The following is a 17,785-nucleotide window of genomic DNA, read 5'->3' as shown; positions in this document are numbered from 1 at the left end:
GACGCGCCGCCACGCGCCGCGCCCGTGCCCTATGCATGGCCCTCGGAACCGTGGACCCGTTTGCACGCGGACTTCCTACAACATGGTGGTCGACATTACTTACTCGTCATCGACGCTCATTCTAAGTGGATCGAGATATTCCATATGAGTGGCGGGACATCTGCGTCTACGGTGGAAAATAAATTCAGAGAATTATTCGCTAGATTTGGTCTTCCTAGACAAATGGTTACGGATGGAGGGCCACCTTTCACTTCTCGTGAATTTGAGGAGTTTTTGAAGAAAAATTGTGTAGACCATATCGTGACGGCACCGTACCATCCGTCAAGCAATGGGGCGGCAGAAAATGCAGTGAAGACCGTGAAAAAGGTCATCAAGAAAGCCCAATTAGAGGGCGAAAATATCGACCGCGCGTTAAGCAAATTTTTAATGCAGTATCGCAACAGTACACATTGCAGCACGCAACGCGAACCTGCTGTGGCCATGATCGGACGGAGGCTGCGCACGCGTCTGGATCTGCTGCGGCCTGCTGCCGCCACCGGCGAGGCCGTGGCGCGCGCGCAATGCAAGCAGAGGCAGCACGCGGGGGGAAGCGCGCGCGTCCTCGCTGTCGGCGACGCCGTACTCGTTAGGAATTACGGGAGAGGAGATAAATGGATGGAGGGTGTTACGTATTTGGAGTAATGAAACGATTGCTTGCTTAGCGCAGACTGTCTATTCAAAATGTTGTCACATTGATGGCGGGCGTAGCCGCCCGTTCGGAAACATGCGCTGTGCAAACGCATACACAACATCCCTCCCCCTTTAGATGTGACCTTATAAATAATTAAAATAAACAAATAATTAACAAGAAAATAACAATACACAATACTGACATGCAGAGCTTATGACACATACAACAAAATTATTTTTCTAAGCTAGCCTACACAATCATCCTCCTCGGACTGCGCAGGGCGCCTAACACCCCTAGCTACTGTGACATTAGGATGGTTGACAAGCGGTGTGTGCGGCGGCGAGCACGCCTCCTCACCTTCCCCCTCAGGCTGTTCTCCATCACTAATGCCCTGTGTGACTCCTGGCTGTCCGGAGGATGTTGGCGATGTTGGGATACTCACTACAATTTCATCATCATCATCGTCAACATCCCGCGAGTTTACATTAGTAGCAGTAACGTCGGCTTTGCATAACCACAATTGATTTTTGTGTTTTTTAGTGGTGACTAAAGTATCATTATCCTGTATAACATATAATACTTTTCCGAGTCGCCGTAACACTGTACCTTTATGCCAGGTGAATTTATTATTACCACTAAACTTTTTATAAAATACCTGTTCACCTGGGGAAAAGAAAATTTTATTTTTCCCACCATGGGCTACGATTTGTGCCTGCTGCATATCATGCACAACATCGGCAAGGGTGCCGAACGAGGACGACGGCTCTCTGGGATTAATTAAATCCAACCGCGCCCTGAGTTTTCGCCCGTATACCAGCTCAGCCGGGGAGAAACCTGTGGTGGAATGAATCGAGTTCCGATAATCGAACAAGAATCTTAATAGACGTAACTTAGATTCTTTCGCTGTACGACTAGACATGACGCTGCTTCTAATGCCTTTTTTTACAATTTTTACTAAACTTTCTGCCTGTCCGTTGCTAGCCGGATGGTACGCCGGTGTAGTGAGATGACTGATTCCATTGCCTGCGCAAAACTTTGAAAATTCTTGCGAGGCAAAGGAGGGGCCGTTGTCGCTCACTATCGTTTTCGGTAACCCATAACGCGCAATGTACTCATACAACCGCTCGACTACTGCATACGACGTTGTGTTCGCATTCATATCGTATACCTCGACCCATTTGGTGTACGAGTCTACGACGACCAAATACGTACGACCGTTCAACGGACCTAAAAAGTCGATGTGCACTCTGTAAAACGGCTGAGGAGGAAACCTCCACGGTACCAGCTTCGTCCGCGGCGGTGACGGCCTCAGCCGGGTGCACACCTCGCACGACCCGATTAAGTTTTCAATCGCTTCGTCAACGCCCGGGAACCAAAATCTTGACCTCGCCTCGGCCTTGGTTTTTACTATTCCTAAATGGGACGTATGTAATTCGTCCATTACTTTTTTACGTAGGGAACTTGGAATAATAACCTTGTGCCCTCTCATTAAGCAGCCGTTTTCTACCGATAATTGATATCGACACAAAAAGTACGGCTTCAACTTTAAATCGGTTACTTTGTTCGGCCAGCCGTTTAAAACATGATTCATGACACGGGACATAATAATGTCTTTAGCTGTTTCGTTACGTAGTTCGCTGACGGTCATAGGCAACGTTCCGTCGACCACGAAGCAAACATATGCGGCCCTATCGCACAGCGCCGCGGCGGCGTCTGCGCACGACGCGCGCCCCGCCTCTGTAGTCCTCGCGCCGCGCTCCCCCGCCCCTGGCAGACTCGCGCGCGACAGATAATCTGCGGTGTTATCGGCGCTGCGAACATATTCTATTACATAATTATATGCGCTTAAAAACATTGCATAACGTTGCAGCCTATTTGCCGACACTTCCGGGATACCTTTATGCGGACCAAAGATGGTGATTAACGGTTTGTGGTCGGTTCGTAAGACAAAAGGGTCCGCTCGACCATACAAGTATTGGTGAAACCGACGCACTCCGAATATGATCGCCGTCGCCTCTTTCTGTATTTGTGAATACCTGTGTTCAGCGGGCGTTAGCGTGCGCGACGCAAACGAGACAGGCTTCTCGACACCGTCTTCCCCCACTTGCGACAATATTGCCCCGAGGCCGGTGGGGGACGCGTCGACGGTTAAGATAAGTTTGGCCTTTTGGTTAAAATGGGCCAAAACCGAATCCGACGCTAAACATTTCTTTATAGCTAAGAAAGCATCCGAGTGAATTTTCGTCCACTTCCATTTAGTGTTCTTTTTCAGTAACTCGTACAATGGACTTAACATCATTGATGCACCGGGTACAAAATTCCTATAGTAATTAGCCAGCCCTAAAAATGATTGTAACTGACTAACATTCCTTGGCCTAGGTGCATCTATTATTGCTTTAATTTTGTCCGGTGATTTTTTAAGACCGTTTTTATTTATCACGTAGCCTAAATAATTAATTTCGTCTTTAAAAAATTCGCACTTTTCTTTTTGTAATGTAAGTCCCGCTTCCTCGAGCCTCTGCAATACGCTATTAAGTCGCGTCAAGTGTTCCTCCCTATTACAACCGGTAATTAGGATATCATCGAGGAGACACAACACCCCGTCTAAACCCGCTAACACGGTTTCCATGGCGCGCTGGAATATCGCCGGGGCCGAGGACAAACCGAATACGAGTCGCGTATACTGATACAGCCCCCGGTGCGTGTTAATGCACGTCAACTTCTGCGACTCATCATCAAGACACAGCTGATTATATGCGCTCGACAAGTCCAGCTTTGTAAACTGTTCGCCGCCGTGCAGCTTCGAAAACAACTCATGCACCGTCGGTAGGGGAAATTGCTCGACTACTAACTGTTTGTTGATACTAACCGAGTAGTCGGCGCATATTCTCACGGAGCCATTCCTTTTTAAAACTGGCACTATAGGGGACGCATACTCGGAATAGTCGACCGGTTTTAGGACACCTAGATCGACTAACCTATTTAGCTCTTCGGTAACTTTTTCCCTGAGAGCGAATGCAATAGGTCGCGCCTTAAAGAAAATTGGCTTCGAATTTTCTTTCAAAAATAATTTTATTTTATATTTTTTGAAAGAACCTAAAGTGTCCGCGAATGTTTTGGAAAAACGAGCCTGAAGTTGTTCTATTGAGAGCGATGATTCACAATATTTCACCGGTGCTAGTTCTAAATTAAACTTTGAGATAAAATCCCTGCCGAGAAGTGCCGGGCCACCACCACGTACTACATAAACGTCTATAGCGCGGTTCACCCCACCGAATAACATTTTTGAATCGCGCATCACACCTAAACAATTGATCCTTTCGCCCGTGTACCCCATTAATTTTTTATTTGACGGAGATAAAGACAGCTTATGAAAATGCCGTCTCCATGTAATATCGGAGATGACCGTTACAGCGGACCCGCTGTCAATTTCAAATTTTAAAGTTACCCCGTTTAACCTAACGCACTCCACCATAGGTTCACCCCTAAAAGAACGGATATGATACAACTCACCATCGTCGTCGTTCTCGTCCGACCCCCTTGTCACGGCTGACGTCACCAGGTTCACCTTCTTACACATGCGTCGGAGGTGCCCCGTTTGTTTACATTTTTTGCACGTATAATTAATAAAACGACACTCTGGCGTCCTGTGGTTGAAATAGCCACACACGGAACATTGTACTTTCTCCGACCTACTCTCACACACTCTTAGTTCACTTTTGTTCGGCTGTCCTGTTTTACACGATACTTCTGTAGGCGCGGCGACGACGACGCTGGTCGCAGCAGCTGCGCAGGCGGCCCCTGCTCGTGCGCATCGTACGTTCTCGGCCAGCTCCACCACACTGGCCAGGGTCAGGCCACTCAGATCCTTGCCAAAGATTTCTTCTTTCTCGAACCCCGGCAGCATCCCCATGATGAAGCGGTCTCGGAGAACTTCTTCCAGGTTGCTGAAGCCACAGTGAGCCGTGAGACCCCTTAGACGAGCCGCCCACTGCATAAACGACTCCGCGGGTTGCTGAACTGCGGCGTAAAATTTGTACCGCTCGCCGAAGCCGACCCGTTTTGGAGTGAAATAAGCATCTAGGATTCCTAGAATATCTTCGTAGGGCACCTCGTTGAGTTCCTTGGGTAGTGCTAGGTCTGCTGCCAACTTGTATGTCCCCTCGGAGAGCGCACTAAGCAGTATAGCTCGTCGTTTAACTCCCGTCGCATCGGTTAAATGGTTCACGTCGTTCGCGATAAACCACTGCGTTATGCGATTTTTATACGTCTTCCACATTTGCTCACTGTGATCAAAGCACGATAAAACACCAAAATGTGTTAATAACATTTTGGGTTTTTTTTTTTCAAAAGTGGGTATTTCGCTCACTCGTCGCCACTGTTACGTATTTGGAGTAATGAAACGATTGCTTGCTTAGCGCAGACTGTCTATTCAAAATGTTGTCACATTGATGGCGGGCGTAGCCGCCCGTTCGGAAACATGCGCTGTGCAAACGCATACACAACAGAGGGCATAGTGACAGAACGCACGGGCAAGGTTACCTATGCGGTTAATACAGGTGATAAGATAAATACCCGCCATATTGATCAAATAATTCCTAAGAAAAATTCGCGTCACTCTTGGCATGTTCCTATTCAAAATGAAACTAATGAAAATAGTGAGCGTTCGCACGTACAAGTGGACGACATTGCTGAAACGGGAGTACCAGGGGCGCGCGAAATCGAAAATCCGAATATCGCCGCGAGAACCCATGAAATTCCGTGTACATCTTCGTTCGAAACTAATCTCTCGCCGGAGCTTTCAATCTCCACTCCAACACCAGAGCAAAAGCGTTATAATTTAAGGCCACGAAAAATAAAATAATAAGACTTTAAATAAAATGCACACAGTACTGTGTACAAGTATTCTCATTACCTTTAATACATTAATGTTATTTCTCTTGTCTGAACTGTATTGTTTATTTTTTTTTTGTATTTAATTTTCCTACTACATTATAATTCATAAATATAAAATAAACATTTATATGTGTTAACCGTTAGCATTAAGATTTTTTTTACTATAACAAAATTGGTGTGTAGATGTTAACGTCAACGATTAAATGTAAGTTTTTTTTTTGTAATTATTCCAAATTCTACATAATTTGTTTCACTAATTCGAACGGACAACATTTTAAGAACGGTGTGTATGATAATAACTTTGTTACTTTTACACTGTGGTGGTAACCAATGTACGTTTATATTAATTCAGTTTTTCTTTTGTTGACCAGTTACTTAAGTTTGTTCTATTGTTATTGCTTTGCATTATATTTTATCTGGAGAGGGATGTTGTAATGTATTATTGTAAATGTGGGTAGGTTATATTAACCTACCCTACTGATTTCGTATAATAAATCAGTCCCCAGCAAACCGCCGTTTGATTGACACCATATATTACAAATCCATTGGAGGATAATGTTATTAGATGTCCCTACTGCATTAAGTTTGAGGTGACATTCATAAATGAGGCCCGAATTAACTGTGATGTTGTTTAGTGCCTGTAGTACTGCCATGCTGTCGGTTAGTATGCGTATACTCTCGCCTGCAGCTTCCCTAACAGCTATGGCCTGTGCTGCCTCAATTATTCCCATGCATTCAGCTTGGAAAATTGAGTTATGTGTGCCTAACGGTTTATATATTTTGATGTTAAGGTCCTCTGAGAAAACACCTACACCTGTTCCTTGATCAGTTTTGGATCCATCTGTGTAGATCTTAAGCTCTTTCTGGTTCCCTTGATTTGTGGGACCGTGCTCTTGCAATTGTATTTTATATTTCTTGTCGAAGATGAACTGCTTCGGAATTAAGTCTTGTTTTGCGTCGGTAATTGGTACTTCTGCTATTAGCGTATCCAACACTGACGTATGCGGGGTATTACACTTCCTCCACAGATTTAACGTACGCAGTCTAAGCGCCGTTAGTGTAGCTATTTGCTGTATGTAAAAGGGTAGGGGTGTTAAATCCAGTAGGGCCTCCAGGGCAGCTGTGGGAGTTGTTCTCATGCTGCCTGTTGAGGCCATACAAGCTAATCTTTTACAACCTTGTAGTTTTTTGCATGCCGATATTTGTTTGGTTTTAGTCCACCAGACAACGGCACCGTATGTGATCATCGGTCGGATAACTGATGTGTATATCCATAGTATTATTTTAGGTGTTAATCCCCACCTTTTGCCAATCATCTTTTTGCACTGCCAAAAAGTAATGTTGGCTCTATTAATTTTATTATCAAGGTGTTTGTTCCAGTTAAGTTTATCATCCAGGATTACTCCTAGATATTTGACTTCAGTTGAGAGTTTTAGTTTACTGCCAAACAGTGAGGGTAGAGTGTAATCCCTCAGAGTCCGTTTTTTGGTAAACATAACTAACTCTGTTTTGTTCGGATTTACAGACAGTTCGAAATCCTTACACCACCTTTCTACAATACGTAAGGCTGTCTGTGTAAGGTTACATACGATATCGGCTGTTTTCCCTGAAATAAGGATCGCCAGATCGTCGGCGTAGCCTAGTGTGTAAAAGAAGTTGTTGTTAAGTTTGCTTATCAAATCGTTGATGACTAGGTTCCACAGTAGGGGTGAGAGAACCCCTCCTTGCGGACAACCTTTCGCTATCGATATGATGCGTGAGTCATTAGTTTTGATTAATCTCTTGCTGAGCATTTGTGTAATCCATTCTGTTGTGGTTTTATCGACGCCATGTCTCACCAGGGCACTTTCTATGCTCCTGAAATTGGTCTTGTCGAAGGCACCCTCAATATCGATGAAGGATCCCATGCATATGGATTTGTTTTCCATTGCATTTTCGATCTTGCTCACGATTTGATGAAGAGCCGAGTCTGTTGATTTCCCAGCTGTGTATGCGTGTTGTAGCGGGTGTAGAGGTGTGGTCTTTAACGCAACCTCTCTCACGTGTCTTTCAATTAGTCTTTCCATTGTTTTAAGATTAAACGAAGTCAGACTAATTGGTCTGAATGATTTGGCGTCCGTATAGTCACCTTTACCTGGTTTAGGTATAAAGATAACTTTGACTTCTCTCCATATCTAGGGAATGTAGCGGTGTGCTAAACATCCTCTCATCAGATTAATGAGTTTATGTTTTAGCACGTCTAAACCCCATTGTAGAAGGGCTGGGAAGACTCCATCAGGTCCCGCCGCTTTATATGGGTGAAAGCTGTTAATCGCCCATTGTAGTCTGGGACTTGAGATTATCTTATGGGCTAGTTCCCAGTCGTGGGAGCTTGGTGTTGTGGTGTTATCATCAACGTCGCTAGGGTTGCTTATCTTACTACCCGGGAAGTGTATGTTGAGCAACTCTAGCATTATTTCATTAGGTGATGATGTGTAAGTGTTGTCCGATTTTCTTAGTGAAATCGGCCCATCGAGTCGTTGACTTGAAAGTACTTTCCGCACGCGATTGGCTTGGTCGCATTTGTCCACACTACTGCAAAAGTTGCGCCAGCCTTCTGTGCGGCGTTTCCTTATGCACTTTTTGTATGCTGTTTTCGCTTTTTTGTAAGCGTCCCAGTCATTTACATCGGAGGTGTTCATAGCCCTGTTTAGGGCTTTCCTTACCTGCCTCCTGTACTTATCAAGCTCTTTGCACCACCACGGTTGCTGGCCTATTTTTCCCGATGCCACTGCAACCGGGCATGCGTCTTGGTAACTGTGTATTATAGCATCAGTTATATTTTTGGCTTGTTGGTCTAATTGCTGTGTGCTTGTTGCCAGTGGGATATAGTCCACTCTGTTCAACCTAGCTGCCAGCGATTTTGTGAAAAGTTTTTTGTTGGTTTTTTTGGGGTTTCTCTTCGGTTGGACCTGAGTTGTTATATCTGTGTGTAATTGAAAGCATATCCATCTGTGGTCCGAGCATGAGGCCTCATCGGAGACATGCCATTTACGGATATGAGTGGATATGCCACTTGTTGCGAGAGTAAGGTCTATAATTGTTCTAAATCTTCTGGTTACTAATGTTGGTTCGGAACCGAAATTAACTATGTTTAAATTAGTTGTAAAGAGAAATTCAACAAGGTTCTTACCTCTGTCGTTGCTTCTATCCATGCCCCACAGCTGGTGGTGGGCATTTGTATCGGCGCCAATCAGGATCTCCAGACCCGCTGACTCACAATAGTGAGTTAGCCTAGCGAGCTCAGCAGGGGGTGGGTCCTCGGCCTCCGGCATGTAGGTTGAGGTTATTACGAACTCCCTCCCTTTTTCATCTGTCACTTTGATGGCGCAGTTGTCTCTGGAACAGTAGTCTGTTAACAGGTGGGCACGAATGTTTTTAGACGTGAAAATGCACGCTCTGGGTTGTTCGTGTTGTGTATAATAGTATAGCTTACCCTTTGTGTTGGATAGGCCTTGCACTTTGCCGGCCCTAATCCACGGTTCTTGAATGAGGGTTATGAAATTGTGTTGAACCTCCACCCGCTTACGCAATTGTGTCGTAGCAGCTTCGCTGTGGTGGAGGTTTATTTGTGTAATGTGTGTTGGGGTGTTTTTATTCGACGAAGGGCACGGCATTCTGGCGAGCCTTTAATTCGTCCTCCTCTTCATCGATATAAAGGCCCGCCAGCAGTGCTCCCGCATCGTCACCGTCAGAGAGAGAAGCGGCTGACAGGGAGTCAGCCGATTCATCGGCTGTCGGCGCCGACCCTGTCTGCAGTCCTGATGGTCCTGGTGTGGGTTCAACAGTGCTCTCCTTCGTACCTGACGTCTGCACAGTGGTGGCGGTTGATATGTCCACGTAGGTGTTCGGCGTGGATTGCTTTTGGTCAGGTCTTCTGGAGGACTGTTGAGTGTTGTGTTGGGGTGTGTCATAATACCTGCCTCCTTTGCCCAGGAATTTCACGTAGACGCTGCCAAGGCAACATCCTAGTCGTCTACCCCTGGCTAGTAAGGTAGGTATGTGATTCTCTGGGATGGTCAGCTTCACGAACCAACCTTCCTGCTGTTGTTCAGCTTCGAGAAGAAGCCAGTCCTTGATGGATACCCATCTGTTCTGGCGGTATAACATGCGTCCTATGTCTATTGACTTTTTCCATTTGGCTTCACCATTGGGTATGAAAATACCACAACGGATCCGCCGCGGAAGATCAGCCTGCCTAACTACAGTAAGTGTTTTTCCTTGGTTCAATTTAGGGTTTTCCACCGCTTTCTTGAGCCAGGTCACTGTATATTGGTCCTCACACCAGACTCTTATGGCTCCCTCGACGAAAGTCGGTTTGCCAACGAAGACCGGCATGTCAGGTTCTTCGCCCGCACCTTCAGGTTGCCAAGCGAAGTTAACTATCTCTTCATGGAGCTCTTCTAGGAATTTTTTTGCTATTTCCCTAGTCAGAAGTCCTGTTGGGGCACTAACAACCGCGACCCTTAGGTCGGAACTCGCTGCAGCGCTGTAGCTGATTGTCTCAATTTTCTTGGACGATTTGTTAAGTTTGGCCTTTTTGTATTCTCCTCTCGGTGACGTCGAGGAGTTCAGTGATCGTTTAGGGGCACGTGCCACATTCCCATGCCTCCTCCCCACCTCAGTCCTCTTCGGTTCCACGCCTTTCCCTGCACCAGTGACCAGCTCTGGAGACCTAGGGTCCGTACCAGTTGCTTTTTGGTCACTGGTGCCTGGTTTGGGTGTTGCCGATTCGGAATTTAGTGGCTTGGTGGCCTCCGGTACTCGGGCTTTACGTGCCAGGCGTTGTTTCTTAGTGAGCCGCTTCCACCTTTTCTTCTCACCAGCTGGTTTGTTTTCCTTAGGACCAGTTGTTTCCGTAACAGTAGATCTTGGAGCCTTAGGCTTGGCTCTCCGACTTACTATTTGCCATGTGTTCGCGAGGTCTTTGTCGTCCCTGAGTGGTGAGGGTCGTCTTGCCATCGCTTGTTGTGTGGTATCGGGGGTGCGCGTTTTAGTTGCTTCCGCCGTTGTGATGGACCAGTTATCATCTTTGTTGCTGGTCGCGGTTTTATCTGGTTGGTCGGTCAAGACCTTACCGCCAGATGCTTTGGTGTTAGAGCTGTTGTTTGCTGAGACCTGGGATGAACCAGACGTCTTTGTCATGTCTTGTTTAGTGGGCTTTGTTTGATCCATAGCCTGCTCGAAAAATTTTCATCCCCCCGGCTTCCCGCCCTCCACGGAGCCCGCACCTTTGGGAACGTCCTACTCATAAAAAAATTCGGACGCTAGGAGTACCGAGGAGATATAGGTGGGCAGGGCTGGCTTACAGCGCGACATCGGGCGCTCGATCAGGTTGGCAGCCGGGTTTACCAATATAGTAAAGCCCGACTTGTCCACGTGCACAACCTTCACTTACGCCGTCAGCATGGCCTTTGCCACTACAGGGTGCCCCGAGGCACACTGCAGACCCCACCCACCTCGCCTGCGGCCCTCTGACGGGACGCGTGGCCATTTCCCTGCCCGTGGCTAGCGGACAGGGCTACCGTTTTGCCTGAAATCCAGACCAAAGGGGGAGTGTTGCCTTACGCCACCAAATTAAACCCATGTGACGCTCGGCTCAGCCCCCCAGGACTCCTTCATCCCTGCGTACGGCGCTCAACTGCGCAGGTCCTAGCGCAGGTGGGTTTGTAACAACCGACGGCTAAACCCACAATCACCGACGGCATTTCGAGTGGTCCTCTTAGCCGTGGTTAGAGAGTAGGCAATGATACCAGTCTCTAAACACGTTGCCCGGGGTGCACCGGAGCCGAGGGTAGCCATCCATTTGGGGTGTTACATCCGCGTGGATGAATACCCTCCGCTCACACGAGGAGGTGGAACACACTAATTGCCCCCTAATCTAATCTATTCTGTAATAAGCCCATACCTTTCAGTGTATGACTCAGCTTCTTGTTCCACTGCCTGCTGGCCTGCTTCAGCCCATATAAAGGTTGTCTTAAACGGCAAACTTCTTTACCACTGCCATACATTGGCGGTTGAAGCATATATATTTCTTCTTCTATGTCTCCTTGGAGAAAAGCAGATACTGCATCCATCTGACAAATATCCAAATCATATTTAGCTGACAACGCAAATAAATATCTCAAAGATGCATACTTTACAACTGGTGAAAATACTTCTGTGTAATCTATTCCAGGTCTTTGTGAACAACCTTTAATTACTAAACGGGCTTTATATTTAATTGTCTCTCCATTCTCATCTGTTTTCTTTTTGAAAACCCATTTGCATGGTATAGGATGTTTGTTATCAGGGAGCTTTGTAATCTCCCAAGTATTATTTTCTATTAGAGATTGGTACTCCTCATCCATAGCAGCTTTCCAGTATTCAGCATCAATGCCCGACAAGGCATCTTCAACAGTCTGTGGATCTGGAATCTGTTGAACACACATACAATTTTTGTGTATCTGACGGGACCTTAAGGTTATATTTCTTTCAAAGTTATGGGTTACTAGCTGTGCCCGCGACTTCGTCCGCGTGAAATACTGTTTTCGTTAAGCATTTTTTTTAAGGATTATTATTTTACTTGACCGACGTGCTATGCGTTGATGTATGGATGTAGACATAGAGATAGGTGTGCCACGACCACACCAAATGTAGGTGTTTGGTCTCTACCTATCCCTCTGGGTTATGGGCGTGAATTTAGTTGTTGTTGTTGAGGTATTTTATTTAAACTTATAAAAAATTACAACAAAACAAATGGAACTTACAAAATATTCATTTACTCTTATGCAAATTTTCATCCCCTATTCCCTTATTATATTGCAACATTAAGGGTAAAACTTTTACAAACTTTAAATGACCTATTTATTAATATCAAATTAGTAGCCTAAAAAAAGTTATAAGCTTCTAACTGTAAAAATGACGATACGTCCATACAAATTTCCACCCCTACTTTTACCCCCTTATACACCCTCTTTCACGATAAAAATTAATCTTTGTCCTTTCTCAGGCTCTAAGCTAAATATCAGTAAGTATAATAGTAAAACATATTAAACAAAACATTCATTAAAACCTCACATATTGCGAAACAAATTTTCATCCCCTATTGTTATTTAGCACCCTTACGGGTAAAATTTTTACAAAAATCGAAATTCTTACTTATTTATATCAAATTAGCAGCATTAGAAAGAAGTTTCAAGCTTCTTACTGTAAAAATGACGATACTTCCATACAAATTACCACCCCCACATTCAACCCCTTACAACCCTTTTTTCGCGTTAAAAAGTAGTCTTTGTTCTTTCTCGAGCTCTAGACTAAATATCAGTAAGGGTAACAGCAAAACATATTAAATAAAACATTCACCTAAACCTCACATATTCCCAAACAAATTTTCATCCCCTATTGTTATTTAGCACCCTTCAGAGTAAAATTTTTACAGAAATTGAATTTCATATTTATTTATATCAAATTAGCAGCCTTAGACAGAAGTTTCATGCTTCTAACTGTAAAAATGACGAAACTTCCATACAAATCACAACCCCTACTTTCAACCCCTTACAACCCTTTTTTCGCGTTTAAAAACAGACTATGTTCTTTCTGAGGCCCTAGACTAAATATTGGTAAGTGTAACAGCAAAACATACTAAACAAAACATTCACCGAAGTCTAAAATATTCCCAAACAAAATTTCATCCCCTATAGTTATTTAGCACCCTTGAGGGTAACATTGATACAAAAATTTAATTTCATATTTATTTCTATCAAATTAGCAGCCTTAGAAAGAAATTTCAAGCTTCTAACTGTTAAAATGACAATACTTCCATACAAATTACCACCCCCACTTTCAACCCCTTACAACCCTGTTTTCGCGTTAAAAAGTAGCCTATGTTCTTTCTGAGGCTCTAGAATATCTGTGTACCAAATTTCATTTAAATCGGTTCAGTAAACAATAGTAGGCGACACTTCCATACAAATTTTCACCCCCATTTTCAACCCCTTACATTCCCTTTTTCGCGTTAAAATATAGCCTATGTCCATCCTCAGGCTCTAGACTATCTGTATACCAAATTTCATTTAAATCGGTTCAGTAGTTTTGGCGTGAAAGCGAGACAGACAGACAGACAGACAGAGTTACTTTCGCATTTATAATATTAGTAAGGATTAGCAGCATTAGAAAGAAATTTCAAGCTTCTTACTGTAAAAATTACGATACTTCCATACAAATTACCACCCCCACATTCAACCCCTTACAACCCTTTTTTCGCGTTAAAAAGTAGTCTTTGTTCTTTCTCGGGCCCTAAACTAAATATCAGTAAGGGTAACAGCAAAACATATTAAATAAAACATTCACCTAAGCCTCACATATTCCCAAACAAATTTTCATCCCCTATTGTTATTTAGCACCCTTCAGGGGAAAATTTTTACAGAAATTGAATTTCATATTTATTTATATCAAATTAGCAGCCTTAGACAGAAGTTTCATGCTTCTAACTGTAAAAATGACGATACTTCCATACAAATTACCACCCCCACTTTCAACCCCTTACAACCCTGTTTTCGCGTTAAAAAGTAGCCTATGTTCTTTCTGAGGCTCTAGAATATCTGTGTACCAAATTTCATTTAAATCGGTTCAGTAAACAATAGTAGGCGACACTTCCATACAAACTTTCACCCCCACTTTCAACCCCTTACAACCCCTTTTTCGCGTTAAAATATAGCCTATGTCCATCCTCAGGCTCTAGACTATCTGTGTACCAAATTTCATTTAAATCGGTTCAGTAGTTTTGGCGTGAAAGCGAGACAGACAGACAGACAGACAGACAGACAGACAGACAGACAGAGTTACTTTCGAATTTATAATATTAGTAAGGATTAGCAGCCTTAAACATGAGTTTCAAGTTTTTAACTGTAAAAATGACGATAATTCCATACAAACTTTCACCCCCACTTTCAACCCCTTACAAACCCTTTTTCGCGTTAAAATGTAGCCTACGTCTTTCCTCAGGCTCAAGACTAAATATTGGTAAAGGTTACAGCAAAGCATATTAAATAAAACATTCACCAAAACCGAACATATTGCCAAACAAAATTTCATCCCCTATTGTTATTTAGCACCCTTAGGGGTAAATTTTTTACAAAAATTTAATTTTGTATTTATCTATATCAAATTAGCAGCCTTGAAAATAAGTTTCAAGCTTCTATCTGTAAAAATAACGATAATTCCATACAAAATTTCACCCCCACTTTCAACCCCTTGCAACCCCTTTTTCGCGTTAAAATGTAGCCTACGTCTTTCCTCAGGCTCTTGACTAAATATTGGTAAGGGTAACAGCAAAACATATTAAACAAAACATTCACCAAAACCTCACATAATGCTAAACAAAATTTCATCCCCTATTGTTATTTAGCACCCTTGGGGGTAAAATTTTTACAAAAATTAATTTAATATTTTTATATCAAATTAGCAGCCTTAAACATAAGTTTCAAGTTTTTAACTGTAAAAATGACGATAATTCCATACAAACTTTCACCCCCACTTTCAACCCCTTACAAACCCTTTTTCGCGTTAAAATGTAGCCTACGTCTTTCCTCAGGCTCAAGACTAAATATTGGTAAGGGTTACAGCAAAGCATATTAAATAAAACATTCACCAAAACCGAACATATTGCGAAACAAAATTTCATCCCCTATTGTTATTTAGCACCCTTAGGGGTAAAATTTTTACAAAAATTTAATTTTGTATTTATCTATATCAAATTAGCAGCCTTGAAAATAAGTTTCAAGCTTCTATCTGTAAAAATAACGATAATTCCATACAAAATTTCACCCCCACTTTCAACCCCTTGCAACCCCTTTTTCGCGTTAAAATGTAGCCTACGTCTTTCTTCAGGCTCTAGACTAAATATTGGTAAGGGTAACAGCAAAACATATTAAACAAAACATTCACCAAAACCTCACATAATGCTAAACAAAATTTCATCCCCTATTGTTATTTAGCACCCTTGGGGGTAAAATTTTTACAAAAATTAATTTAATATTTTTATATCAAATTAGCAGCCTTAAACATGAGTTTCAAGTTTTTAACTGTAAAAATGACGATAATTCCATACAAACTTTCACCCCCACTTTCAACCCCTTACAAACCCTTTTTCGCGTTAAAATGTAGCCTACGTCTTTCCTCAGGCTCAAGACTAAATATTGGTAAGGGTTACAGCAAAGCATATTAAATAAAACATTCACCAAAACTGAACATATTGCCAAACAAAATTTCATCCCCTATTGTTATTTAGCACCCTTAGGGGTAAAATTTTTACAAAAATTTAATTTTGTATTTATCTATATCAAATTAGCAGCCTTGAAAATAAGTTTCAAGCTTCTATCTGTAAAAATAACGATAATTCCATACAAAATTTCACCCCCACTTTCAACCCCTTGCAACCCCTTTTTCGCGTTAAAATGTAGCCTACGTCTTTCCTCAGGCTCAAGACTAAATATTGGTAAGGGTTACAGCAAAGCATGTTAAATAAAACATTCACCAAAACTGAACATATTGCCAAACAAAATTTCATCCCCTATTGTTATTTAGCACCCTTAGGGGTAAAATTTTTACAAAAATTTAATTTTGTATTTATCTATATCAAATTAGCAGCCTTGAAAATAAGTTTCAAGCTTCTATCTGTAAAAATAACGATAATTCCATACAAAATTTCACCCCCACTTTCAACCCCTTGCAACCCCTTTTTCGCGTTAAAATGTAGCCTACGTCTTTCCTCAGGCTCTAGACTAAATATTGGTAAGGGTAACAGCAAAACATATTAAACAAAACATTCACCAAAACCTCACATAATGCTAAACAAAATTTCATCCCCTATTGTTATTTAGCACCCTTAGGGGTAAAATTTTTACAAAAATGTTATTTCATATTTATTGATATCAAATTAGCAGCCTTGAAAATAAGTTTCAAGCTTCTATCTGAAAAAATAACGATAAATCCAAACAAAATTTCACCCCCACTTTCAACCCCTTACAACCCCTTTTTCGCGTTAAAATGTAGCCTACGTCTTTCCTCAGGCTCTAGACTAAATATTGGTAAGGATTAAAGCAAAGCATATTAAACAAAACATTCACCAAAACCGAACATATTGCCAAACAAAATTTCATCCCCTATTGTTATTTAGCACCCTTGGGAGTAAAATTTTTACAAAAATTTAATTTCATATTTATCTTTATCAAATTAGCAGCCTTAAAAATATGTTTCAACCTTCTACCTGTAAAAATGACGATAATTCCATACAAACTTTCACACCAACTTTCAACCCCTTACAACCCCTTTTTCGCGTTAAAATGTAGCCTATGTCCATCCTCAGGCTCTAGACTATCTGTGAACAAAATTTCATTTAAATCGGTTCAGTAGTTTTGGCGTGAAAGCGAGACAGACAGACAGAGTTACTTTCGCATTTATAATATTAGTAAGGATTTCATCATCACTAGTACTGGGACAATATGTTTCATCATTTGTTTTGTTCTCAATACAACTGTCAAAGGATGAATCTTGTGAGAAGCTTGATGTGGACAAAGTTTCATTCAAGGGGCTGTTATCATTTTCATTGACTAGCTCTAAATTGGCTTGAGTAGAAGATGTAGGTTGTAATTTATCAATATTATTATTCATTGAGCTTTCCATAAATATGACATCCCTACTAATAACAATCTATAGTAGGGTTCGTGTGTCATCTATCACTTTATATGAATCACGAAAGTTACTTATGAGTTTAGTTACAAGAAAAAACACTATTTTATTAATACAATTATTTAATCAAAAGAACACTGTGATTTTACTACAAAAAACATCCAGAACGAAAAACCATTTTTTAAGTGTCATAAAAATCAAAGATTAAGTCCTGTCAAACATCGGACATAGATTATAACTCTTGTACCGAGCGGGCATACGGCCGCGAGAGCTACGAATGGGTCGGTTTGCTATAAATCCTTTTATTTTGCAAATCATACAATCTGTATCCTTTTGTGTTGTCACAATAACCCATGAAAACTAACTCCTTTGACTTGCTATCCCACTTTAATCGACTCTGTTTGGGTACATGCACCATGGCTTTAGATCCAAAAATTTTTAAATTAGAAATATTTGGCTTTTTACCTGTCCATTTTTCATGAGGAGTTACCTCATTCAAAACTCGAGAAG

General features: G+C 42.2%; 1 protein-coding gene across 1 annotated transcript; it reads right to left on the bottom strand.

Annotated features, from left to right (window-relative positions):
• Positions 1-914: 914 nt before the first annotated feature.
• On the bottom strand, positions 915-5,041 carry LOC123722897 (uncharacterized protein K02A2.6-like). Its single transcript, XM_045685461.1, has one exon. The coding sequence runs from the start codon at positions 4,998-5,000 to the stop codon at positions 915-917; it is 4,086 nt and encodes a 1,361-aa protein (XP_045541417.1). The 5' UTR covers positions 5,001-5,041.
• Between the last annotated feature and the right edge of the window lie 12,744 nt (positions 5,042-17,785).

The sequence above is a fragment of the Papilio machaon genome, chromosome W, assembly GCF_912999745.1.
Source record: "Papilio machaon chromosome W, ilPapMach1.1, whole genome shotgun sequence".
Lineage (NCBI taxonomy): Eukaryota > Metazoa > Arthropoda > Insecta > Lepidoptera > Papilionidae > Papilio > Papilio machaon.
The sequence above is the reverse complement of the archived record's forward strand: the minus strand, read 5'-3'. Positions and strand labels throughout refer to the sequence as shown.

Excerpts from the sequence above, each read along its gene's own strand:
- LOC123722897 (XM_045685461.1), bottom strand. The coding sequence starts at position 5,000 with ATGTTATTAACACATTTTGGTGTTTTATCGTGCTTTGATCACAGTGAG.